The following is a 27,458-nucleotide window of genomic DNA, read 5'->3' as shown; positions in this document are numbered from 1 at the left end:
ATTAAAATGTTGTCATGAAAATAACCATATAAATCCATAAATCTCTTATGAACCTCTGTCTCACATGTTACTCTTAGTTGTCTCTTCAGACAGTCCTGGTTGGCATATTCCCAGTTATTTTCTTCTGTGGAGACGTAATAGTTGCTGTTGCCAAACACATTCCTTCCATATGGACATTTGACTTTTTAAAAGAAAAGTGGTGCATCAAATGACATGTAATATGTGTTTATGCAGTTCTTTTAAAAAACCCATTTCAGTTTCTCAAGTCTGCATGAATGTCATTTTCATGAGAATTAAGACTGAAAAGAAAACCAGTTCAGTTCACTTACCAAGTAAACTCTGAAAGATGTCTCTCTCTCTCTGTAGCAGTTTTTTCTCCTCAGTCAGATTTTTGTAACTAGTCTCTAGTTGCTCCCTCTCTTTTGCCAGGTTGTTGTAACTAGTCTGTAGCTGGTCTCTTTCTGCGAAGTATTGATACCCAACAAATCCATCTTTTAAATGTAAGTAATATTAAGGGCTGGTCCATGGATTCTGTCCTTTTGTTTACACATATTTTTTTTTAATTTCCTCTGTCAATTTCCAGATGTCCAATTTACGATTATGATTCACAATGTTCCATTCTTCCAACTAGATAACATGTTCTTTAAATGTTGTCAGTTTAACCTTAGGTGTAAGTGAACTAAACTCACAGTGGACAGACAGCCCTATGATCCTAGCCAATAAGAGAACACACAGCAGTCCCAGACACACTGCAACAACTCCAGAAGGTCTTTTCCACCACTTACTAAACACTGAAGCTGAACATCAAATAAAATAAAAAACGTTGAAATATAGTCATTAAAAGTATGAGAATGTGCACTCCATTGCTAATGAGATGCGATAAGTAGTAAGATAAGTCATGAGCCTGCTAAATGTCAATGTCAAATGTCATGATTTAAGTAAAATATTTTTAAATACGTTTTACTTATATATTCTCTTTTTATTTAAAATAAGAGTGTGTGCATTTCTGCGAATACACCCGCGTTTGTACCCACATGTGTTCGTGGGTGTGTGTGTGCATTTGTGTGTATTATGTGAATTCAATATTAACTGAATGTTGAATGACAACCCTACCTGGTTTGGGCTTGTCGTCTTCTGCACTGGCATATGTTGGGAAATCAGTGTTCGTGCCAATTACATTCCTGTCAAGTTTGTAGATTCCCCCTGACATCTTAGCACACGTCTGATACAGAAAACATTCTATCTCCACCTTTCTATTTTGAGTGACTGGATGGTTGAAATGTGACATTAAATGAGGGTGTCATCATAAAGACAACATCATCGCTTTCATTGTGCTTGGTCTGTGTTGATGAGATTTGTCCGTGACAGTCACACTAAGAATCTGCCATTATAAAGCATTTGCGAATTGTATGGAGAGATGCTGCAAATCGTTTGGCAGGAAGACAATCTTCACAAAAACGTTCATTAAACCCAAACTGTGTAAGCTACAGCTGCTACATAGCAAATAAACTGATGGAGTCTATGACTTCCTCTCGCTTGATGAGGATGGATTTAATCACAGGCCATGACTTTCCTCTGAAATGTGTTTTTACAAAACTTTATGAAATAGGAAACCTATAGGAAAGACACTTCAACTCTTTAATTATTTGATAAAATTTTTTATTATTTACTTTTCATTTGAATATAGTTAAATATATTTATCTGGTGATTGAATGGGAAAGAGCATTTATGGCTAATATCAATCACGAAGTACATTCCTTAATTACCCATCTTATGAACATTGTGAAACAGCTGTATATTTCACTTACTACAAATTTTGAATTAAGGCAAAAAGGTATTTACGGTTTAACCAATGTTTACAATAAAGAATTATTTATGGGCTTTTTAATATTAATTTGATACTTCCTTCAGCCACTATCTTCAGCTCTTTCCTTAAAACACAATGGAGAACCTGTTCCTAGGATTGTAACCTTTGACCTTCCCCAATAGGGTTGTCAAAGAGGGGAGGAGATCAAATGTGAGGAAAGACTTTGATCGTCCCTACTCTTCTTGTGTCCTCATAACCTGTCAGAAGATGCATTCAGATGGGAGAGACTTCTGGAGTTTTAAGAGAGAGATAAAAAGAAAGGAATGATGACTTAAGGAGATTGACCGTGAGAATTTTCCTTCATCTAAATTAGGCTTAACACTATTCCTAACCATACATCGTATCTTGTTTCAAGAAGACACGACGAGTATGGAAATTATATCTTCCCAGAGTTCTAGTTAGTCTTGAGCCATTGATTAAGAAAAAGAAAGCTAAAACAATGACAAATAGAAAACTGCTTCTCTTATACATCTGCTGTTTTTACCACTTTTACCTTTATATACAGTTGTGCTCATAAGTTTGCATATCCTGGCAGAAATTGTGAAATCATGGCATTGATTTAGATTTTTTTTTACATTTTATTTAAGGATAGTGACTGTATGAAGCCATTTATTATCACATGGTTGTTTGGCTCCTTTTTAAATCATAATGATAACATAAATCACCCAAATGGCGAATTCAAGGTGAATTTCCCACACCTCTGGCTTTTTAAATTGCAATTAATGTCTGTGTATGAATAGTCAATGAGTTTGTTAGCTCTCAAATGTATGCACTGAGCAGGCTAGATACTGAGCCATGGGGAGCAGAAAAGAACTGTCAAAAGACCTGTGTAACAAGTTAATGGGACTTTATAAAGATGGAAAATTATATAAAAAGGTATCCAAAGCCTTGCAAATGTCAGTCAGTACTGTTCAATCACTTATTAAGAAGTCAAAATTTGGGGATTTCTTGATACCAAGACAAGGTCATGTAGACCAAGAAAGATTTCAGCCAAAATTGCCAGAAGAAATGTTCAGGATACAAAGAAAATCCCACAGGTAACCTCAGGAGAAATACAGGCTGCTCTGGAAAATGACCCTAAGCACAAGGTCAAGTTGACCCTCTAGTGGTTTCAGCAGAAAAGTGGGAAGGTTCTGGAGTGGCCATCACAGTGTCCTGACCTTTATATCATCAAGCCACTCTGGGGAGATCTCAAACGTGAGGTTCATGCAAGACGGCTCAAGACTTTGCATGACATGCAGGCATTTTGCCAAGACGAATTTGAAGCTATACCACCAGTAAGAATTCAGGGCCTCATAGACAACTATTACAAAAGACTGCACGCTGTCATTGATGCTAAAGGGGGCAATACACAATATTAAGAACAAAGGGTATGTAGACTTTTCAACAGGGGTCTGTTCATTTTTGTCTTTGTTGACGTTTTGTTTTATGATTGTGCCATTCTGTTATAACCTACAGTTGAATATGAATCCCATAAGAAATATATTACCAATTCTCCTAGGGTATGCAACATTTTTATTATTAGAATAAATCCCTTTGATAAAATGAATAACTAAGTACTCTTGATTAAATGTAGTTACTCTTGAAATGAAGCGGTGACCTGAACTGTACTGAGATAATTTAAAACCTCTGATATATGAAGACAACACACACATTCACTGTGACCATCAGTGGAAGGTTTATCTCTGTCTCACACACGCACACACTCCACCTTAAAACCTAGGAAACAGGTTTTTACTGGAGATTTACCAGATATACAGAAGTTCCCCTTCATAACCTGTGTCAAAGATATATTGAAGACATATTTCTGGATGTGTGAAGTTCACCATTTGTGGCTGGTCTCAAACTCAGACAAACGGACAGTCAAACACAAGTTTCAACAAAGGCATGACATAAAGTTGGGTTCAAGGGCATGGGTTCAAGCCATTATTGACAGAGACTAAATATATAGCTCCAACCAGAAATGTGTGTTTTCAAAAAGAGCCTGGAAAGATATCATGCGTTCCATATGGATTTTGTGAGGTATTGCCTTCTTGTACTTCCAAAGTTGAGCAAAAAAGTCTGTATAGAATAAACAATGTACGTCAGAAGAAAAACAATGTAGGTCAGTTGTAAAAAAAAATATAGAATTAAGAACTCCATACAGACTGTCAAATATATAAAGATTTGCCTATGGGCTTTTTATCAATGGATCTTCCATCAATTCATCCTTGCATCATATTTTCTGACCTCATTCAGCAAAACCCATTAATAATTCAAAATAGAGAGATCTTGGACCTTCTGTAAAATGATTGAGAACTGTGAGACAACATGAAAAGTTAGTCCAGAGGACAGGAAATTAAAATTGAAATGTAGAATGAAAAATTGAGAACATAATAAAATGTTATGTTGATATTTAGAGGACAGAATGTAGAGAAACAAACATCATGTGATAGAGGGATTTAACAATATTTATTTAATAATTATTTACAGTAAATAAAGGTGTCTTATTTCAAAAAGGGGTTTTGAAAAAGTTTTGGGGAAAATGATACATTTGTAGAAATTGAAATGTTCAAATGCTTGTTATTGTGGCACAAAGCAGTACCACACAAAATGTATAGAATTGCAGGAAACCAAACCAAGTCTGCATCATCGTTATGTTCAGAGAAATAGGTGGGACGCGTGCATTGGGAGGTGGAGGGGTGGGGAGGTGGAGGGGTGGGGAGGTGGAGGGGTGGGGAGGTTTGGGGGTGGGGAGGTGGAGGGGTGGGGAGGTGGAGGGGTAGGGAGGTTTGGGGGTGGGGAGGTGGAGGGGTGGGGAGGTGGAGGGGTGGGGAGGTTTGGGGGTGGTGAGGTGGAGGGGTGGGGAGGTGGAGGGGTGGGGAGGTTTGGGGGTGGTGCAGGTGATCCAGAGTGAATAGGTCTGGAAGACAGCTGTAAATTGTCAGTGATATAAAGTGGATATAAAAAGTCTACACACCCCTGTTAACATGCAAGGTTCTGGTGATGTAAAAGAATGAGACCAAGATAAAACATGTCAGAACCTCTTCCACGTTTAATGTGACGCATAACGTGAACAATTCAATTGAAAAACAAACTGAAATATTTGAGGGGGAAACAAGGGTGTGCACATCTTTAAACTAATATTTTGTTGAAGCACCTTTTGATTTTATTACAGCACTCAGTCTTTTTGAGTAGGAGTCTATTAGCATGACACATCTTGACGTGACAATATTTCCCCACTTGTCTTTGCAAAAGCGCTCCAAATCTGTCAGATTGCGAGGACATCTCCTGTGCCCAGCCCTCTTCAGATCACCCCACAGATGTTCAATTGGATTCAGGTCGGGGCTCTGGCTGGGCCATTCCAAAATATTAATCTTCTTCTGGTGAAGCCATGCTTTTGTGGATTTGGATATGTGCTTTGGGTCGTTGTTGTGCTGAAAGGTGAACTTCCTCTTCATCTTCAGCTTTCTAACGGACGCCTGAAGGTTTTGTGCCAAAATTGCTTGGTATATGTAACTGTTCATAATTCCCTCCCCCTGACTAAGTTCCAGCAGAAGAAAAACACCCCCAAAGCATGATTCTGCCCCCACCATGCTTCATGGTGGGTATGGTGTTCTTTGGGTGATGTGCAGTGTTGTTTTTGCGCCAAACATACCTTTTGGAATTATGGCCAAAAAGTTCAACCTTGGTATTATCAGACCATAACACATTTTCCCACATCCTTTTAGGGGACTTGATGTTTGTTTTTGCAAACTTCAGCCGGACTTGGATGTTTTTCTTTGTAAGAAAAGGCTTCTGTCTTGGCACCCTACCCCATAGCCCATTCATATGAAGAATACGGGAGATTGTTGTTACATGTAGCACACAGCCAGTACTTGTCAGAAATTCCTGCAGTTCCTTTAATGTTGCTGAAGGCCTCTTGGAATTCTCCCTGTCCAGTTTTCTTCTCGTCTTTTCATCAATTTTGGATGGACGTCCAGTTCTTGGTAATGTCTCTGTTGTGCCATATTTTCTCCACTTAACCTTTTCACGCGTGAGTTTCAAATATTCCTTACCGACCCCCCAGCGTGAGTTTTTTTGCACGTGACTTCGGTACTCTGCAGCATTTGAACTCACGCCAGCCTTTGAACAGTCATCTTGCTAGGTAAGGAACACTACATGCATTGCATTGCAAGCTTCTCTCATTGACTCGAATTCTAAGAGCTACAAAAGTTGGTTGATTTATTACTCTAGCTAGCTAGAAAACGTCAGCTAACCGCTAGCAAACGTCAGCTGCCCGCTAGCTAACAAATCATGACCAGTTATTCAATGCAGTGAAAATGAATAAACTATATAAAATGCATACAACGGGGAACGTAACTTCTAGAAAGTTTTTGCAATGGTTTTGATCGGTAGTAGTCGCTAATATAATTCGTTTTTGTGCATTAGTGTTGGCTGTCTGTTGGTACGTAACTAACACTTCTTGTCCCGATTTGAATGCTTTCTACCTGGTTAATATCATAGTATGGTCTTGAAACAATTACAATCAGGAAATAAAGTTATAAACACTGTTTGAGCTAAATGTGAGTAAATAATAGCGCGGTTTTACCAGCCATTGTTACGTTACTTGTAGCTAGGTATGCTAATGGTGCGTTCTAAACATGACGTTCTAATCACACCGGTGTGATCGTACGCTCCAGGGACCACTCTAGATTGATCACACTGGTGTGATCGTACGCGCCAAAGGGTTAATGAAGACTGTCTTCACTGTGTTCCATGGTATATTAAATGCTTTGGAAATAATTTTGTACCCTTCTCCTTACTGATTTCTTTCAACAATGATATGCCTCTGATCCTTTGGAAGATCTCTGTGGACCATGGCTTTTTCTCTGAGATGCAACTAAGAAAATGTCAGGAAAATCCTACTAGAACAGCTGAACTTTATTTGTGATTAATCAGAGTCACTTTAAATGATGGCAGGTGTGTAATGACGTTTATTTAATGTGAGTTTGAATGTGATTGGTTAATTCTGAACACAGCCACATCCCCAGTTATAAGAGGGTGTGCACACTTATGCAACCAGGTTATTGTAAGGTTTTTATTTTTCATTTTTCCCCCTCGAAGATTTCAGTTTGTTTTTCAGTTGAATTATTCACATTATTTGTCACATTAAAGATGGAAAAAGTTCTGACATGGTGTATCTTTGTCTCATTCTTTTACATCACAAAAACCTGGCATTTTAACAGGGGTGTGTAGACTTTTTATATCCACTTTATTGTTGGGTTGAAGGCGCAGTAATGCTTGTGGGCACCTGTAGGTTTTTGAATTAATAAAAAAATATTTACGTACATGAGTTATTTCTGTTTGTCATTTTCAATAATTTGGCACAAATTTCTAAAAATGTGTTTTCGCTTTGTCATAATGGGGTACAAAATATTTTATTTAATACATTTTAAATTAAGTTTCTAACACAACAAAATGTGGAAAATGTAACTTCACAATAATTGTTCTGAGTTGGGCCTTAAACTCAAATAGGATATAATAGAATTGAGGAGACAAACAGGATAAGAATACTGTCCTATAGGTTGAAAATGGGAAAATATTAACCAGTTAAAACATTGAGAAAGCACCTCATATCGGTACCATGATGCATAGGCTAAATATTTTATTTACAACAGGTGTCAACATACTACAGTTCTGCATTTGCTCCAGTGTAGCTCAGTTGGCAAGACATGCATAGGTTATGGATTTGATTCCCACAGGGGCTTGTTAAAAATGTACACTCACAACTGTGAGTTGCTCTGGATAAGAGAGTCTCCTTAATTAAATGCAATGAATATGTGTAGGAAAAACTACTCAATATTATTCTGCTTCAGAAGACTCTGCATGAGAAATGGACATGAAGAACCTAAAGAGCAACCAACATTGGCAGAGCTGCTGCAACCTTAAGACAGGCATTCAACACAGGCTGCGGTCTGCAGAAACCCCTGAGTTCCACCCGTTCTAGTGTGACTTAATGGTTCCGTTGGTGGGAACTTTAGGAGTACTCAGAAATGTTGTGAAAGAGAATGGTCTACTCCTGAACACACCAGCATAGCAGGCAAATAAGGAACGTTTGTGTGGGCAACAGTGAACTTGTTTGACAAACAATATTTGTACATTCTTTAAATAGCACATTGTTCAGCGAGGAACACGTGAGCCTACATATCCTGAAAAGATTTGTACGTGTGGTCTTTAAACATGCTTAGTTATATTGACATTTGATTTTGATTGGAACACTATTGACAGATAGTAACCTGGTAAAATAACTAAATAGAACTATGGTACGTGTTGCCTTTTTATTACACATTTATCAACACTGTAATAAGGACTTTAATTGTTAAAGTTTTTGGACTTACAAGAAGTTATTAGAGCATCATAGGGACCTCATGATACTAGGCGGTCCGGGACAGTAGAACATATTGACACAGAATGCTCATCATTAGATTTATTTTGTGTGGATCATTGGATTTGTTTTGTGTGGATCATTGGATTTGTTTATATGTACCTCTGCAGAGGGCAGATGCAGGCCCACACCAGATGGTAATGGAGGAGGTACAAATGGACGCCCTACTTGATGAGTAGAACTAAGATTGACTAAAATGTAACAGGTGTCAACCATAAAACCAATGAGCTACCAGATTTTCATCTCTTCGTCATATAATCCATTTTTACATATCTGACAAATGTCCCACAACCATAAACTTTGGCATTAAGTGACTGTTTTCCGCAAACTTTCTTTTTAACTTTCTTTGTGGGTTAAACTGAATTAGCATGTGTTTCTTTATTTGTTTGTTTGTTTGTTTGTTAGCATGTGTTTGTTTTCTGTTTATTCATTCAGGGAGTGCTTGCTTACACAGAGCTAATGTTAACTCTATATATGGAACAGGTTTCTCTTTGTGGCATACACACACACGTACAAACTCTCTCACCTTTCTAAATGCTCATTTATCCTGTTATTCCCTCTCCTTCTTAACCCCCTAGGGCTGTACTAAATAAACATACCAGCAACTATGACATCTTTGGACCCCTTTGGAGTATTCAGTGGACATCGTGGGCCCGCCAACACAGGGCCCAGCTATGGCCAGAACTTGCCTAGCTAGGTTAGCCCACACCATTCCCACATCATATCAACCCAGACTAGCCAACACCAGCCTAACACGGACCAGCCCTCACCAAGCGTAACACGGACCGGTCCAAAATCAAGCCAAACATGGGCTGGACCCCCCCCCCACCGGCCAGTTGACCCAAAGCCTAATGAAGTGAGGGCCACGCACACCAGATATGGGCTGTACACGCTGGGCCACACGGACCCAATGCCTTAAGGGCCAAGGTGTAGGCTATGGCTCTGGGCTCGGTGACCCAACGTGGGCAGCCTACATGGCACCAATGTGGGCATGTTTGCTGGGATGGTCCCACAACCACAAACAGCCGGAGGTTTACAAAACAGACACCCACGGTCCTCCACCCTGACCCCCTCCGGTCAAGCTCCGCTAGTTTGCTTTAATGCCATGCTCTTAAAAAATCAGTGGCGGCATATAAATAACTTTAAACAGAATGCATACAACACATTAATCTTGAATGGGGACTCCTTTTCTGTTGATGTAATAGTATTCACTGGACACAGTCCAGGTAAATGACCGCCACAGGTGAGGTTTGTCACTGATCTCCCTCCCTAACCCACGCTATTCCAACCTCAGCCTCCTCATTCCTTCTTCGTACCTCCCCTTTGACAGGTAAAACATATATATATCAACCTGATTTAGCTGTCCAGGGACCTTTGGGCTGCCTCCAGTCTATTGAGATAGGTGGATCGGTGGATCGAGCGATCAGTTTGAACGTGTACCAGGTGGAGTTTCTCAGGATAAGGAGGTAATAGATAGAAGGATTGAGACCGCAGTGTAAGGATGGGGCATGGAGTGAGTGCACTATTTATTAACATATCTGAATTATTTTCTTATTTCTTTATTAAAAAACAATTTCTTGCAGTTTATAGATGCAGTTTTTTGTCTGGTTTTAATCAGACTTCAGGTAGTATTAAACTGCCTACCAAACTCAGCTACACAATGGATAGAGCTCAATTGATGGTTCACACTTTCACATCGTTAACTGGGCTTTTGATTTGCAGAAGGGGAAAGATGATTATAAGCTGGCAGCAACCACTGAAGACGATGGGGACGAAAATAAAAAGTCGACAAAAAAAGCTAAGAAGTTGGACTTGGACACATTGAAAAAGGAAGCAGATGTGGTGAGGAGGATAAATTATTCATTTATTTTTTAAGCATATCTAATTTAGCTGAGCTGTTGAGGGGGAATAATTATTTATTCATTTATTTTGAAAGGTTATGTAAATTGTTTGACAATGTGAGGAAGACTTATTAGATATGTATTTATTTTGTAAACACATCTAATTCAGAAATGGTGAAGAGGAATAATTATTAATTTCATTTTTTAAATAATCTAATTTATTTGAAATGGCAAAAGCACCTTTTTGGGGCAAAGTAAAATGCCTTCACTTTTGTAAATCAAACGATCGAATTCATGTTAGGTTTTAAATTAATATAACGAGAATGATATTCAAATGAACAAATCCCCCAATTAATTTCCGAATAAGTAACCTAATTATTCCCAATTACACATGTCATGCATTTTGTCTTTTACAAGTAAAGCATCAGAATCACACACAAATATAAATAGGCAATTCCATTATTATGACCATTATTTCATGTAAATTTTTGGGCAAGAAGTAAAATAACATGGTGCATTATGGCAATCCACTTCATTTATTGAGGCTGAATCATTACACACTTGTTCAAAGCGGCTACTGGAGAGTCTAATTAGCCTCTACGTCCATAATCATTTTCATTCTGTTAGTTTTGAGAAGGGAAGCATTTTATTAGGCTTGAATAAAGCCACCAGTACCACACATGACTGCATCTTTGCTAGTGACAGAAACATGTTTGATACATTAACCGTGTTGTATATTGGATTTTATGATATGACATCTTAAAATTTCATAAAGGCATCATTGTTGGTGCATTATCCTGCTGGATATTTTCTTATTATCCTGCATTTAAATAGCAATGTAATACAGAAAAGTAAAAGTAGTTGTTCTGTTTAGCTTTTTTCTCTTTTATATATATATCAACCACTTTCTCTTCCTTCTGAGTTAGAATGACCACAAGTTGACCTTGGATGAACTTCACAGGAAACACAACACAGACCTAACCAGGGTGAGTAAATGGGTGGGACTGTGTTTACACGTACACTCACCTAAAGGATTATTAGGAACACCTGTTCAATTTCTCATTAATGCAATTATCTAATCAACCAATCACATGGCAGTTGCTTCAATGCATTTAGGGGTGTGGTCCTGGTCAAGACAATCTCCTGAACTCCAAACTGAATGTCAGAATGGGAAAGAAAGGTGATTTAAGCAATTTTGAGCGTGGCATGGTTGTTGGTGCCAGGCGGGCCGGTCTGAGTATTTCACAATCTGCTCAGTTACTGGGATTTTCACACACAACCATTTCTAGGGTTTACAAAGAATGGTGTGAAAAGGGAAAAACATCCAGTATGCGGCAGTCCTGTGGGCGAAAATGCCTTGATGATAGAGGTCAGAGGAGAATTGGCCGACTGATTCAAGCTGATAGAAGAGAAGCTTTGACTGAAATAACCACTTGTTACAACCGAGGTATGCAGCAAAGTATTTGTGAAGCCACAACACGCACAACCTTGAGGCGATGGGCTAAAACAACAGAAGACCCCACCGGGTACCACTCATCTCCACTACAAATAGAAAAAAGAGGCTACAATTTGCACGAGCATGAGCCAAAATTGGACAGTTGAAGACTGGAAGAATGTTGCATGGTCTGATGGGAGCATCTTTGGGATGTGGTGGATCGGGAGCTTCGTGCCCTGGATGTGCATCCCACAAATCTCCATCAACTGCAAGATGCTATCCTATCAATATGGGCCAACATTTCTAAAGAATGCTTTCAGCACCTTGTTGAATCAATGCCACGTAGAATTAAGGCAGTTCTGAAGGCGAAAGGGGGTCAAACACAGTATTAGTATGGTGTTCCTAATAATCATTTAGGTGAGTGTATGCCTCCATTTGTAACACTGAATAGCAGGAGCAGTTGCACATTAACATTACAGCTGGTGGAAATGTAAAGAGAATGGAGTTTCCTGGAGATTAGTCACAAGGTCATATCGGAGGCAAAATGTCTTCTCTGTGTGGTCATGACGTCCTGATGACATCACTATTCACTCCTGAATCTGTAAATATTAAACATACATATGTCTTCCCTAAAAGACACACAGTTCAGGGTCAAATTATGCTGATTGTCTGACATGACATTATATACTTCCCTCCCTCCATACTCCTGTCCCTTTGAAATATATCTTTACTATACTTCTCATCCCTCCCATTACCAGGGATTGTCCTCCAATCAGGCCAAAGAAAACCTCCTTCGCGATGGCCCCAACTGCCTGACCCCTCCTCCCACCACCCCAGAGTGGGTCAAGTTCTGCAAGCAGCTTTTTGGCGGTTTCTGCATGCTGCTGTGGATTGGCGCTCTGCTCTGCTTCATGGCCTTCATAATCCAGATGAACTCTGGGGAGGAGCCGACATATGACAACGTGAGAATCCCACAATTCTGACATAACTGGAAACAAACACAAAGCCACCAGGGCCTGAACATTTTTCCACTCAGCATTAGTGCAGTATTCTCAAAATATGTGCTGATGTCTTTGTGTTTGATAACCCCTTTTCTTTTTCACAGTTGTACCTGGGGATTGTACTCGCAATTGTCGTTATTATTACTGGCTTGTTCTCCTACTACCAAGAAGCCAAGAGCTCAAGGATAATGGACTCTTTCAAAAACATGGTCCCACAGGTTAGACTTTAGCTTTTTCAAACGACCTCAGTTATCATATTGTCATGTCTGTAGATTGTCATTGTGTCAACTGCTTTGTAGCAAGCCCTGGTTATCCGAGACGGTGAGAAGAAGAACATCAACACTGAAGACGTGGTGGTTGGAGATCTAGTGGAAGTTAAAGGAGGAGACAGGATCCCAGCTGATCTGCGTATTATCTCCGCCAATGGGTGCAAGGTGGGTTTAATTTCAAGTCCATTAGGTCATGCGTCACGCACGCATACCTCCCAGAATTAATGCATTTTTCTTTCTCCACTCAGGTGGACAACTCCTCCCTCACTGGTGAATCTGAGCCCCAAATTCGTAGTGCCGAGTTCACCCATGACAACCCTCTGGAGACCAGGAATATTGCCTTCTTCTCTACCAACTGTGTTGAAGGTAAAAACGTCTGTAACTAGCTGTATTCACTAGCCAGAAATGCTAATTAGCGCTAACAATAACACTGGGGGGCAAAATGGAATGGTTTTGGAAATAAATGTTGCTTTATTGTGCCTATACAAAGAAATGATTAATTAGTGGATAGTACAATATTTTGGATATTTTCCTTTTCATTATAATTATTATATCAAACTATTGTATACTTTTCTCCGTATTATAGGTATGCAATCTATCTAAATACATCAGAGCATCTTCAAATCATTCATGGGGAAAGGCAGGATTTTTTTATGGAGTCGCATTCTTGATTATATCCTGAATCCATATGTTTTCATATCTGTCTGTACTAACACAATCGTTCAAGTATTGTACTGATAACATTTTCAAAAGTACAAAGTTAAAATAGACATTATTTAAAGGGAAAGCAAGGAATGTTTTGAAAATTTCAATCAGCCCTTTTTCTATTCTAAACCATACCCTCCATGCTTTGACCTTGCAGGAACTGCCAGAGGTGTCGTCATCAACACTGGCGATCACACCATCATGGGTCGTATTGCTACCTTGGCTATGAGTCTGGAGGTTGGGAAGACGCCTATTGCCATTGAAATTGATCACTTCATTCACATCATCACTGGTGTGGCCGTGTTCCTGGGCGTGACTTTCTTAATCCTCTCGGTTATAATGGGATATGGTTGGCTGGAATCTGTCATCTTCCTCATTGGAATCATTGTTGCTAATGTGCCAGAAGGTCTCCTGGCTACTGTGACTGTAAGTCCTGAAGAAGCATTCATCAAGAAATGTTCTGTCGACAAATCCGTTTATGTGTCGTTCTTGATTCTTTAGTCGTCTGTTATGGCTTTCCTTCATAGGTGTGTCTCACTCTGACTGCCAAGCGCATGGCCAAGAAGAACTGCCTGGTGAAGAACCTCGAAGCTGTAGAGACCCTGGGCTCCACCTCGACCATCTGCTCCGACAAGACCGGCACCCTGACCCAGAACAGGATGACAGTGGCCCACATGTGGTTCGACAACCAGATCCATGAGGCAGACACCACTGAGAACCAGAGTGGTACCTCCTTCGACAAAAGCTCCAACACCTGGGCTGCCCTGGCCAGAGTCGCTGGGCTGTGCAACCGCGCCGTCTTCCTGGCAGAACAGACCAACGTGCCTATCCTCAGGAGGGATGTGGCTGGCGATGCCTCAGAGGCTGCCCTGCTGAAGTGCATTGAGCTCTGCTGTGGGTCAGTCAAAGACATGAGAGAAAAGTACCCCATTGTTGCTGAGATCCCCTTCAACTCCACCAACAAATACCAGGTAATCACATGCTTTTTGTGGTACCTGCAGTCCATCAAAGAATATGCCAGAACTTCAGTTTACCAGACACAACACAGGAGGCAACTAATTTGTTATTACTGGTTTTAATTTATTTTGCTTCCATGAAATGTAGCTTGCTAGATTTGCTATGTTTATCCTTGTCTTCTTCCCGTCACTGGCTTTTACTTAATTCAGTAGAATGTAGTTACTAGTACTTAGTTGTGTGGTTGTTCCACCTTGCTCCTAACCTCTATCCACTAACTGTCACTCTCTCATGCTAAATTAATACAGTTTTAATGGAATGGTGTCATCTGAGCAACTTTTTGTCTCGCAGCTCTCCATTCATAAGAACAGCACACCTGGGGAGTCCAAGCACCTGCTGGTGATGAAGGGAGCACCTGAGAGGATCCTGGACCGTTGCTCCACCATCCTGGTCGAGGGCAAAGAACAACCACTGGAGGACGAGATGAAGGAATACTTCCAGAATGCCTATGAAGAGCTAGGAGGGCTGGGAGAGAGAGTGCTAGGTAAGGAGATACACAGCAAAATGGGAAGATGTGTGTTCAAAGATTTTGGACCTAATGTATACGCAGGTTTGGTTATAGTGTCATTGACTCTTTTCAGGTTTCTGCCATTTCCATCTCCCTGATGATCAGTTTGCTGAAGGCTTTGCCTTTGACAGTGAAGATATTAACTTTCCTACTGAGAATTTGTGCTTCGTTGGCCTCATGTCCATGATTGACCCTCCTCGCGCTGCTGTGCCCGACGCTGTGAACAAGTGCAGATGTGCTGGGATCAAGGTATTGGAATTTCATAGTGAACTTACAAACTTACTTCAGTTACCGCATTTCGCCGTGACTGTGATCAGGCCTCACCGCTTTCCTTCCTTCCTTTAGGTTATCATGGTCACCGGTGATCATCCCATCACTGCTAAGGCCATTGCCAAGGGTGTGGGTATCATCTCTGAGGGCAACGAAACTGTTGAGGACATTGCTGCTCGACTGAAAATCAGAGTTTCGGAGGTTAACCCCAGGTATGTGGCAAGTTGGAATGATTTTTATCCATGTCTTCAACCATGTCATTCATTCCGACCACTCTTGAAGAAACCTATATTTGACCTTTTTGGGACATTTTCAGTAAAGAACAATTACCAAGACAGTTTTATTTAGGGTACATTTCAACTCTCCATCCATCTCTCCATCATGCAGAGAAGCCAAGGCCTGTGTCATCCATGGTGGAGAGCTGAAGGACCTGTCCGCTGAACAGTTGGATGACATCCTGAAGTATCACACTGAGATTGTGTTTGCCAGAACTTCTCCTCAGCAGAAGCTAATCATCGTGGAGGGTTGCCAGCGTCAGGTAAGTCCCAATGATTCAGAAGGATTCAATCTTTCACTGCAAAGATCTTTAAACACCTTGCTATTCACCCACAGGGTGCAATTGTAGCAGTGACAGGGGATGGTGTCAACGATTCTCCGGCTCTGAAGAAGGCTGACATCGGGGTTGCTATGGGCATTGCCGGATCGGACGTCTCCAAGCAGGCTGCAGACATGATCCTCCTGGATGACAACTTTGCCTCCATTGTGACCGGTGTTGAAGAAGGTAGAAGAATCTCTAGCAATGACGATCCGTCCGCCACATCTTACCATCCCTCTCACCCTGACTACCCCTTCCTCCCATCCTCGGCTTTCCCTCAGGCCGCCTGATCTTTGACAACTTGAAGAAGTCCATCGCCTACACCCTGACCAGTAAAATTCCAGAGATGTCCCCCTTCCTCTTCTTAATTGTCGGCAGCATGCCGCTGGCCCTGGGAGTGGTCGGTATCCTCTGTATTGACCTGGGAACTGACATGGTAGGTCTTTCATTTGTGGATGTTATAGGACTTTGACTGCCAATATCAACATTGTGTTCTGAATCCGGCAATTGGATTAGTGATATGAAAGTAGAGTTCCATATTTTTCAAAACAACTCTATCAGCATGTGGTGCATAAGGTATTTGCATTTAAAAAGCATCTCAATTCAGCATCACCGCTTAACTAACCTTTGAACATTAAAGAACTCCTAATCCTATGTTCTGGTTTACCGCGATGAATAAAACACTAGATAATTTCAGAGGTTGTTCAGAAGGTATTTTACCAACATCTTGTTGCCAACAGCACTCGTCTTTCCCATTAATACCTTCTAGATCCCTGCTATCTCCCTTGCCTATGAAAAAGCTGAGAACGACATCATGAAGAGGCAGCCCAGAAACTCCAAAACAGACAAACTGGTGAACCAGAGGCTTATAAGCATGGCCTACGGTCAAATTGGTAGGAAGTTAATTGTCTTTAAGTTGGTGTTTCAGGGTTATACGTTGATCAGTCTGTTTCATAGCACACATCCAGTCTTTGAAAATTCGCTCTCTTTCTCTCTCCACAGGCATGATGCAGGCTGCGTGCGGGTTCTTTACTTATTTTGTAGTCATGGCCGAGAACGGGTTCTACCCCACGGGTCTGCTAGGGGTCCGACTGGACTGGGAAAACAAGTATATGAATGACATGGAGGACAGCTACGGTCAGCAGTGGGTCAGTACACCAACGCCGCTCCGCTTTCTGCTGAACTAACAGATTAGCATTAGCCTGGTTTTTCAGTTTTGTTTCTGACTGTACCTGATGTATTTAGCCGGCATTAGGATGACTAACTGAACCGAATCAAGTGAATTTTCAGCTGCGCAACATATGACCACAATTTGGACATCAAGAATGTTCACACAGGGCTACCCTTGTAGGCTAGCACACAATGTTGTTCCTTTAAATGTAATGAGATCCCCTGAGCTTAGAGAAGTCAAAATCTTATTGCAAAAGATACAAAGAACATGAAATATCAGTTAGGAGGATTGACCTGTTATGAATTTTGTGAATATTTACAAAAATGCATTCCAACAATTCAACATTATATGTTTTAGTTTATAGCTGTGGTAATTATTCTTATCTCAAGCTCCCGTTTGAGTTCTCGTCTCATCACGATCACCCAAAGGATCGTTCACTCGGTTACCCATGGATTTTCTTTCTCGCTTCCTCAGTCACACGTTCAATTGTTCACACGTCCACTGAATTCTATTAACTTTTTTCTCATTTAATTGTATACCATTAAACCTCTGCTTCGAACGTGCATTCAAAATGACTGCTGCCTTACGGAAGATTGCCTATTGAGACTACCTTAACCACAGAAACTGGAAAGGCCTGGAAAAAATCTCAAGTGCAAAACTTCCAACTACTATAAGATTGGTTTCATTTATTAAAAATGTATAGTTATATTTGTGTAGCCACTGATTAATCAATGAATCAGCGTACAAACAAAAATAAAACTTGAAATGAACAATTCTAAAAATCAGTTGAACATGCTGGGAAATATGTAATGAATTAGTGTGGTTTTGGCCCAACATGCATATGTTATTACTCAAAAAGTTATATACAATATACAATATACAGTTGTAAGACACCAAGCTGCAAAGGACTGAGTTGGCTCAACATTAAGGGATATTTGACCTAACATATACTGCTGCCTTTAAAAAAGGCAAACCTTTCGTTTCACTTTACAAGCTATTTCAGATTGAGCACGCTTTATGCAAATGACTTACACATTATTTAAATTACTTGTACTTCTAGGTGAACTAACTCATAGATTTACATTAATTCAGCAATTGGTTACATTGGCATTAGTCTACATTGAGCTTAGAAAAATTAATTTGTCACAGGGTCAAGAAAGTTCAGAATTCATAGGATTCATTTCTGGTTGTTGCACAGTATTTTCAGATAGTTGCCAAAGGGTTTGTATCAATGGTGTTGTAAGAATGGGAGCTGAATGAACAGGCATTTGTGCGTGCATATAAATAACAGGATATCCAAGCCTGGAAGAGATTCAATAACATGTTATGTGTTGTGATAACTGTGGTGTTTGCTCTATAAGCTGTTACTCATGCGCCCCCATAGGGCCAAGGCAACAAATATACAATAGTCACATGTTTCTTTCATCCCAAAACCGGAGGCACATTTGCCCGGTGTTGTCCTCAATGCATGTGACTAACAGCTACGAGACCTACGCAACATGGCCAAGCAATTTAAAATGTATACATGTTCATGGTTAGGATTATGTTTGGATTAGAATTAGGGTTCAGTCAGTGCTACAGGCGACAACATCAATCCCCTTTTTGGTCTGACAGCTGTCCTACACATTATGGGATGGATTACCACCATTACCCTTAAATGACTTCTGCAGTAGCGATTCGGGCACAAGCAAATTGAAGAACGATAATCTAGATAGCTTGTTTATATTTGTGTTGGTGAAATCTTTGTGAATCTTGGCTTACCTTACATTGTTGAATATCAGAGGTAGAAAAAGTACTGAGTACAAGAACTCAACTGGGTGTGGCTGTGTTCACCACTTTAGGGAAGTGTCTACTTACGATCTATGTGACCAGGTTAAGGGAGTTCAAAACTAACCGGTGATCAATTAAACAAAAAGGAAGAGTGTAAATGTTCAAAGCAAGTAATTTTACTTTGTACATTTTCCCCCTCTAGTGAATGTATATCACGGTCAAATTTCTTAGCCCCTGCAGTGGACCTCACATTACCCATCATGCATTTGGCTTCGGCGCTAGGACAACCTGTTGTACAGAAACCTCTTGTTAAATACACGCACAGTCTAACCACACAATTGGTAACAATCTGCAAATCTTCATAATGTATTAAACTGTTCTATCTGCTTTGTCTCCAAATAACTCACACTCTCTTGTTGTCTCATTTACAAATATCCTTCAGACATATGAGAGCAGAAAGGTTCTTGAGTTCACATGCCACACAGCGTTCTTCGTCAGCATTGTGATTACACAGGTGGCTGATCTGATCATAGTCAAAACCAGGAAGAACTCGATCTTTCAGCAGGGAATGGGGTGAGTGCACATAACAATGTCCTCGGGTGCTGTGGTTTGGGTCTGGTTCCTAAGAGGTTTCTTCTAGTCAAATTCTCCACTTCTCTGATTTTAACTTTTCCTCCGGTTCACATCACAATGTTTAGTAATTCCTGAAACTCTAAAATCTATAGCCACCATGATGTTTGTCAGTTGTGTACAGTAATTAAGTAAAAATACTAGTAATACTAAAGTACTTTTTTGGTGTATCTGTACTGTATCAGTACCTTTTCCTCCACTATGTTCCTAAACCAGTCTGCAAACACCGGAAAGTACATGTTCAATTACATAATCTTAGCAGGACAGGTACATGGTGAAAATTCACACACTATCCAGATAACCCCAGTTCGTGTTATCCAACAGACTCACTAACACAAATGCTTACTAAGTAAATTATGTTGATATTGTTGGATTACTTAAATTTCGCTACAGTATCCATTAAAAAGTGTTTGAAAAGAAATTAGAAATATTTATATTTCCGCTTGGGATAACTACAGTATGTTTTAAACCAAATGCTTTTAGACTTTAACTGCGTTCACGCCACTGTTGCTTTTAAAATCATAAAAAATGATTTGTTTTCTTCTTCCCTCCACAGGAACCGGGTTCTCATCTTCGGCATTATAACGGAGTCCGCCCTTGCACTCTTCCTCTCCTACTGCCCTGGAATGGATGTTGCTGTCAGAATGTACCCACTCAAGTAAGTACTCTTCAGATTCTGTTAAAATCTTCAGTATATCAGCTTGAAACTGAGGTAACCCCTTTTTAAATGCAGAGCCATAAAACATATGGACATTACGAAGTGTCTAACAGCACCACATGGGAGGCAATAAATATATTCTAGCTGAAGTGCAATGGGGTTTTTCCGAGTGTACATGCCAAGAGAAATGCAACTCCCTTTGTAACGCTTAACTAAATCAAAGTTTTTCCTTAAATATTTACCGCTCTTTCATTTTCTTAGGTTTCTCTGGTGGTTCTGTGCCCTCCCCTATGCCCTGCTCATCTTTGTATATGACGAGGTCAGGAAATACATCCTGAGAAGAAACCCAGGAGGTGAGTACTTAGTGAACACCAAAACGTCTAACCAGATGTTTTATTCTCCGTGAAACCTATCCAGTTGTTTTACTGAAAATAAAATCTATCCATCTCCTTCAAGGTTGGGTGGAACAGGAGACGTACTACTGAGACGAAGAAGCCGTCCCAGGGATTTCACAATGTGTTTGTCTCGGAGGGAAAGAAGAGCGCTACAGTAGAGCCTAGATTTAACTAGTCAATATGAAGTTGCATTGTGCTGCAGAGGGGTCAGACTGGGATCGCACCTAAGTACATAAGCTACAACTTTGTTAGGTGATAAAAGTTCCCCCAATGGTGTTAAAGATTATTTGCAAATTAGATGATGTCAGCTTATTAGTATCATATATTTGGAAGAGCAACGCCACTTGACTTGATCCCTCTGACAGTCTGTCATAAACTGAAGTGACTATTTTTATTACAGATGTGTGATCATGGCCTTGGAATGAATAAATGTATTTCAACACTCCACATGGTTTGCGATTATTTGGTTTTAGAAAACAAGGCCTGTTTAAAAGTAAAGGATTTGCTCTGGTGATCCAGAGCAAATCCTTCTTTAAGTTAGTTCCACTGATTCCACAACCCTAGTAATACTAATGCAATTACTGCAATACCTACAGTATATAACTACTTTCGTTACTACAGTAGCTTCAGTTCTTACTGTTAAAGTTATTGGGGCAACGTCATATGAGATGTTATCCTAAGATACACATTATGGACAGAGGCCATAGGTCTTACCTAGCAAGTGTGACATCAGTTCATACAAAACCCTCACTGAGCTTGTCGTTTGATAATATTCAAATGAACAGAACCAACAGCATTAACACTTGTTCGCAAACAACCGCTTGTAGAACAAGTGGCTCATCCGTGTCGTCGATGCGGACGCAGAAGATTGTCAACATCGTCCACGGGGGAACTGACTCGTGCCCTTGGCCTCGTGTAAGCCGCTGCACTCTGTGTACAGTGTAAACACTGCAGCTAGGGGCCTGTGTCTCAAATAGCACCCTATCAACTTTGTAGTGCACTACTGTTGATCAGGGAGCATACGGCTTTGGACAAAAGCACTTTGCTAGGTGACAAGTAGGCTGCGGATATGAATGGATGCGTGCAAGGATTTCCTTGCTTTTTTTCACCCCAGCTAACAAAGAGACCGGTTGAGGAGTTGTTACAAACTCCCTGGCCTGGCCCAGAAAGAGACCAGCCAGCCCGCCAACCATAGCAACATCACTATGTACCACTGCAGACGGAGGGAGACCAGTACTGGAAGAACATGAACTGAGAGAGAAGGTGACAGACCAGTTACAGAGGGAGAGAGACCAGCTACTGTGTGGATGAGACCCGTTGTTGAGGGTGAGGGAGCAGCTACTGAGGAGAGATCAGTTACTGAGGGAGACAGACCAGTTACTGAGTGGATGAGACCCGTTATTGAGCGTGAGGGAGCAGCTACTGAGGAGAGACCAGTTACCGAGGGAGACAAACCAGTTACTGTGTGGATGAGACCTGTTATTGAGCGTGAGGGAGCAGCTACTGAGGAGAGACCGGTTACCGAGGGAGACAGACCAGTTACTGAGTGAATGAGACCTGTTATTGAGGGTGAGGGAGCGGTCTCAATCACATACTGTGGGAAACGTGTTGGATATAATGTCCATAGAAGGAAGCGGTACATGTATATCCTCGTATTGATCATTACAGAACAGTTTTTAGTCAGAAAACATTGTTATTCATCCGGGCTGTTGATATATGTAGTGTGTTTGGGGAAGACACACAAGCGCATGATCTCATGTTCTTTTTGTTTTAATACACAGTGCAGTCATAAGAATTGGCACAGTGAATCAATTTGTTTTGTTTTGGCTGTGTACTCCAACACATTGGATTTGAAATGAAACAGTGAGTCAGAAGTTAAAGTGCAGAGTGGCAGATTTAATTTGAGGGTATTTAGATCCATTAACTGTGAATGATTTAGGAATTACAGAAATGTTAATACATTTTGTATATCCTTTGTATTCAATGAGTGCCTGAGGTCAGTGAACACAGATTGCACAACTCTGACCAGCCTAGTGTAAGACATTATAAATAACACTGACCACAACATAGAATGGGCTGTATATGTTTCACACACACATACACACACACACACACACTCTAATTATGCAAAAATATGCTTTTGATTGTTGTGTATCATAGTTTTTCATCTGTTCAACAGCAGCATCTGCTGGTCAATATGAGTAATGGGCATAAACATGAATCTACTGGTATGCCATGGCACAGGAAAACACTTCCTGTGAAGCTATTCCTTCCTTTCCTGTTCGGAAATTCATTCATTCATTCGAGGGCATCGAATAGGTCTTCTAGTCTTGGCTTAATGTGTTACCACACATCCAAATTCATGTCAAGTCTAACATAGCTGGATTCCCAGCCATATATTCCACATTCTGCCTTTATTCTGGGGGGAAAAAAGTGGGTTGTTTAACTAATACATGACTGAGGCTTCCACATGCAACAGGCTGCCCGTCTGTATTGCTTAACCGCTTTTGCCTTTAAATTCAAAGGTAACTGAGCGCTCGTGCTCTGTCTTGACAACAAGTCTGTGTCCTCCCACTCCCATCTGCTTTAGGAATGCTCAGAAACAGATGATGCATGGAGCTATCTAAAGGCCTTAGTCTTGGTGAAGGGAGCTAAGCTGCTGGAGGGTCACACCAGGCCCCTTACCCCCCCCCCCGTCACACACGGATCCCCTCGCACCCCCACCGATGCGGTGAACTGTTAAATGCTCTACTCATGTATGCAAATTAAGGTTTAAGACACACAGCTTTATGTACATTCTGCTTGATTCAAAGGCTGCAATTACACACCGTAAATGAACACCCAACGCAGCGCTAACCCAGAGCCCTAGTTGAAGTTTGTGCCCTCTACAGGGGAGGGGTTATCCTTCCAGACATACCCTCGGTCTAGCCTTTCTGTGATATTCTGAATGTCATCCAGGTAAGCAGCTCCAGTGTCCGAGTGAGACACGGTCCTCTTATCACGCTAGCTTAAGGTCACACAGGCTGTCTGATCGTCCCAAATGCTTGGGGATTTGTCCCGCAGAAAAGATCACCACGGTCAGTTTAACCTTCCTGGTTAGAGCTTCGTTCGGTGCTCCGTATCCCTAAATGGGATCTGCCGCTTAAATGCCACAAGTAAAGGTTAACGAGTAGATAGTATTCCTTCACTCCTGGACAATTTGTTCGCGATACGATTACAATCCGCTCGTTTTCATGCCAAGCTCTCTGTGTGTCAGTCATAGGAAGGCCTGTCAGTGAACGGGCGGACGGATGCTTCCCAAGGGGACTGCAAGAATGGGTTCAGATAGCAGTTTCCAGGGCAATTTAACGTCATCACCATTACGCCAAAGTACTAACGGAGCGAATGGTATTTCAAATAAATGCTTTGGGTGCGACAAGGATTCAGTGCATTACTGTAGTCTGAGCACCTCCTTTGAGGAGTATCTTTGCGAGGAGCGTTCGACATCACAAATAATCTAAAGCATGAACAATCAAGCAGCGGAGCAGAGCATAGAAATATTAAAATATCACTTTTCAAATAAACTTTGAAAATCTAGACCGGAATTTGTATTTCACGAAAGACTCGAACATCTGGTTTATCTTTAATAAAAACTCAGGGTGTAACTATTTACAAGTACACAAGTGTATTTTATTTAACGCAAGCAAGTTTGTTCCTACAGTTCAAAAAAAGCCACTTTTTAAGCTGTTGGCACATGTATGTACAAAACAGATTAATAATCGTACAGCCTGCTACAAAGCATTCTTAGTGAAAGTACAAAAGACTAATATGAGAGGAGAAAGCCAAAAGCATGGTCAGGTTAACACGGAAAGAAGAGAACACGTAACACCATTACAAGTAGTAAGTTAAGACATGGTTTAGAAAACTCATCATGACAAACTATAGGAGAAATAATGACAGGAAATCATACAATCCAACTAATGGGCTACTTATTTACTTAGCATAATACTATTAATGTAGGTACTGCAATACTGCACATATAAGAAAACATTTCACCCAACCAAGACAGTCCAAGCGTAAAAATAATGAGGGGAAAATATAAGGACAGAGGAAAATTGTACTTTTTGAATTAGTTAAAAACTATTACCATTGAATGCATCACCATGCCACAAATAACAAATAGATTCACGGTTCTTTTTACCTAATACAATAAGTTATTTATTTTTTAATGTAACCTGTTAATAATCAAATGCTGCATGACTACAGTACAGAGATTCTGCTTTGAATCTGAATGCACTTTACACAAGAAAGAGTTCACAATGGTTGAATAAGTGCACAAATAACAAGCTTTTTAAAGTTTGAAACAGAAAGATTAAACACTGTACTGCAGAACTAGAGCTGTAGAAATAGGCAAGACCGAGCCAAAACAGAGTTTGGTCCATACTCAAGAGTAATATATATATCTTTTTTTATTATTTTGTATTTATTTCTTGACATTTCATGTCTTTTAGTATAGCTTCAAAGTCAGTCAGGGTCAGGGTTGAAAATAGAATTGACAACAACCCTGCAGACAGTAAAGCCATCTCTCAATGTGATATTAAACGTTTTCCATGTATAGCAGTATAACCCTTTCGGGCCTAAAGCTTGTTCATCCACTTGCCATCTAGATTTTGTTCCCATATTTATTTCACTGGTTTCTCTGAAATGGACGTTCACAAGAATATCACCAAACGTTGACAACTGAAATAAGTGTTTCTTTTTCTTATGAAATGACCTGAAATTGTTTCACATATATGTATATATTTATATACCGTAGATATATATACAGTGCAGAATACTGACAAAAAAACATCTCCGATTTTCTTTCTGATTACTTGTATTTAAAAAGTTCAAGATTAAAACATATAAAAATCAAACCATTAAAATGTTATTTGCATGTGAGATATGGCTTGCGATGGATGAGAAAGTGGTTTTCTACAGTTTCCCCATGGCAAAATCCTGAAAGACTGATCCATCAGATGTATGTCTACGTAATTCCATTCCTACAAGCTTCTTCCTTCCTCATCCTCACCTTCTTCATTACTGTGCTGACGTGTCACTCAAACAACTGGTTTTCTTCACAGTTTCACTATTATTATTGACAGACAATCAGTGTTTTTCACTTTAAATGGTTAGGCTACTCGACAAAGCTAGCATACATTTCTGAGCATTAGGCCAAGCTGCATTGATAGCAATATGTAAAAAGTCACTTTAAGGTACTTTTTGTTTTAAAATCCCTGGCACTCCCAACCAATAAAGAATTTGCTGGAAAAAGAATCTGTACATTGTTTTTATTCCGGTGGTGCTTTCCATTTGGTAAGCTTATTACACTGTAATTTACCAGTAAATGATACAAGTTTGATCACATTTGGTCTTGTTACGTGGATATGTTGAAAAAGAATCTATGCAAAAACATGTATGATTGGTGCCCCGTTGAATGAAAAGTGTTTAAGAACACAGAAATATATTACACAGAAATGCAAATTCAAAAGTGATTAAAAACCTGACAGTCCCCAGCCCAACCCCTCCTAAAACAAAACATACATACATTGAAATACTCCACATGGAGAAACAGGACAACGTGGTTAAAAGCAACGACACATTGGAAAAAGACAAGTGAGTTACTCATTTCCTGTGCTACTGGTAGTGTGCTGTCTCTGAAAAATATACAAACTGAGAATAAAAAGAAATAGTAAAAAGAGGTAGAAAAGGAGAAAGAGCAGTTTGAGGAAGGAGCAACGGTGGAATATAGGGGTAAGGAAAAGGAGGACAAATGAAAGAAGAATCTCAAAAAAGAAAAAAAGGCCCAAGAAAAAGTTGCCCTGGAGGGAGAATGTACCTCAGGAAAAACTTGTCTCTTCACACCCTTAAGCTTAGTGAAGTAAAAAAAATTAAAAATAAACTCGTAACATTGTGCCTTACGAACATAAACACCTGACACTGAACAACCTGTGTGGTTTGTGTGTGTGTGTGTGTGTTCTGCCGTGTGTGTGTGTGTGTGATGGACATGAGTGCGTGTTGGAGGAGAGGATCAAGAGGATGGGAGAGGGGTTTATGTGTAGGCGTTGAGACGCTCTTTAGAGCGGGTGGAGTGGATGTCGTGGAGCTCCTGCTCTTCCTTCGACTTGATGTCCTCGTACTTCTGCATCCGGCACGCGTCCTTCACGTAGGCCCAGTTAGCAGACAGCACCATTAGGTAGTGGACCTGCATTAGAGGGGTACACAGGAGGGGTCGCAGGGACGTTAGTGGGAGGTTAGTGCACAACTCAAAGAGGCCGATATATAGAGGGACAGATTACTGGTTTATTAATCGGTTGAAACAGAATTAGTGTGATCATTTGATACAACTAAACCCAAAACAGGTGTTTGAGGTCATCGTCTTCACTGGTTTCAAACTGAAGCAAACCAAAAGTAGAAACGGATTAGTCAATCGGTCTTCAATGCGCAGTAAGCACTGTCAGTGTCGGTTGTGTCTGATGAGCGGGGCGTGGATGGACAGTTAGGTTATGAAGATCAACAGTGACCAAAGGGGATTTGTTATTTCAGTCGGCGCTGCCAGCAAAGCATAGTTTAGTGGATGATAACGGAGTCGTGTGACGTGACCGATGACAGAGCTGGTGACGCGGTGGGGGTGACCCCCGAGCTCCTAAGTTCAGAGGTCAGCCCGGCCATGTTGACACTGAGGTGGTCGACCCCTCTCACGTCCTGACGGCGTGCAGTTAGGCCACTGAGGTCAGGGGTGAAGGTGAGGGGCCAACCAATCGGAACCCGTCAGAAGCGGGTGCAGTATTTGCCCAGACTCTGAGCGGTCCGGAGGACATAGTTACGGACCAGGACGGTGGAAGCTGTTGCCTGTTGATGTCAGGCCAGAAGGACAGAGAAAAGCAGACACATAAGAAAAGCGA

The 27,458-nt window shown here is 40.6% G+C and overlaps 2 protein-coding genes across 4 annotated transcripts in view; one reads left to right on the top strand and one right to left on the bottom strand.

The window, feature by feature from the left end:
* Positions 1-9,647: 9,647 nt before the first annotated feature.
* Positions 9,648-20,980, top strand: LOC105024506 (sodium/potassium-transporting ATPase subunit alpha-1). Its single transcript, XM_010894474.3, has 21 exons — positions 9,648-9,786; positions 9,996-10,115; positions 11,041-11,100; positions 12,308-12,511; positions 12,655-12,768; positions 12,850-12,984; positions 13,068-13,185; positions 13,682-13,950; positions 14,052-14,495; positions 14,830-15,022; positions 15,120-15,295; positions 15,392-15,528; positions 15,704-15,854; positions 15,929-16,097; positions 16,193-16,347; positions 16,681-16,804; positions 16,914-17,059; positions 19,295-19,425; positions 20,039-20,140; positions 20,402-20,493; positions 20,597-20,980. The coding sequence occupies exons 1-21, from the start codon at positions 9,775-9,777 to the stop codon at positions 20,623-20,625; spliced, it is 3,081 nt and encodes a 1,026-aa protein (XP_010892776.1). The 5' UTR covers positions 9,648-9,774; the 3' UTR covers positions 20,626-20,980.
* Positions 20,981-24,176: 3,196 nt separating this feature from the next.
* The window catches only part of gpm6ab (glycoprotein M6Ab), a 59,202-nt gene continuing 55,920 nt past the window's right edge, over positions 24,177-27,458 (bottom strand). Inside the window, exon 7 of one of the 3 annotated variants that reach the window (XM_010894473.5) lies at positions 24,177-26,758. In XM_010894473.5, the coding sequence (XP_010892775.1) occupies positions 26,606-26,758 (153 nt within the window). In that variant the 3' untranslated portion in view covers positions 24,177-26,605. The other 2 variants (XM_010894472.5, XM_013140692.4) reach the window with 2 other exon arrangements.

Source organism: Esox lucius, chromosome 25, assembly GCF_011004845.1.
Source record: "Esox lucius isolate fEsoLuc1 chromosome 25, fEsoLuc1.pri, whole genome shotgun sequence".
Classification (NCBI taxonomy): Eukaryota; Metazoa; Chordata; class Actinopteri; order Esociformes; family Esocidae; genus Esox; species Esox lucius.
The sequence above is the reverse complement of the archived record's forward strand: the minus strand, read 5'-3'. Positions and strand labels throughout refer to the sequence as shown.

Bases quoted from the DNA above. Each gene is read 5' to 3' on its own strand.
- LOC105024506 (XM_010894474.3), top strand. The intron at 11,101-12,307 runs GTGAGTAAATGG...TCCCATTACCAG, and splicing joins ACAACACAGACCTAACCAGG to GGATTGTCCTCCAATCAGGC. The intron at 13,186-13,681 runs GTAAAAACGTCT...TTGACCTTGCAG, and splicing joins CTCTACCAACTGTGTTGAAG to GAACTGCCAGAGGTGTCGTC.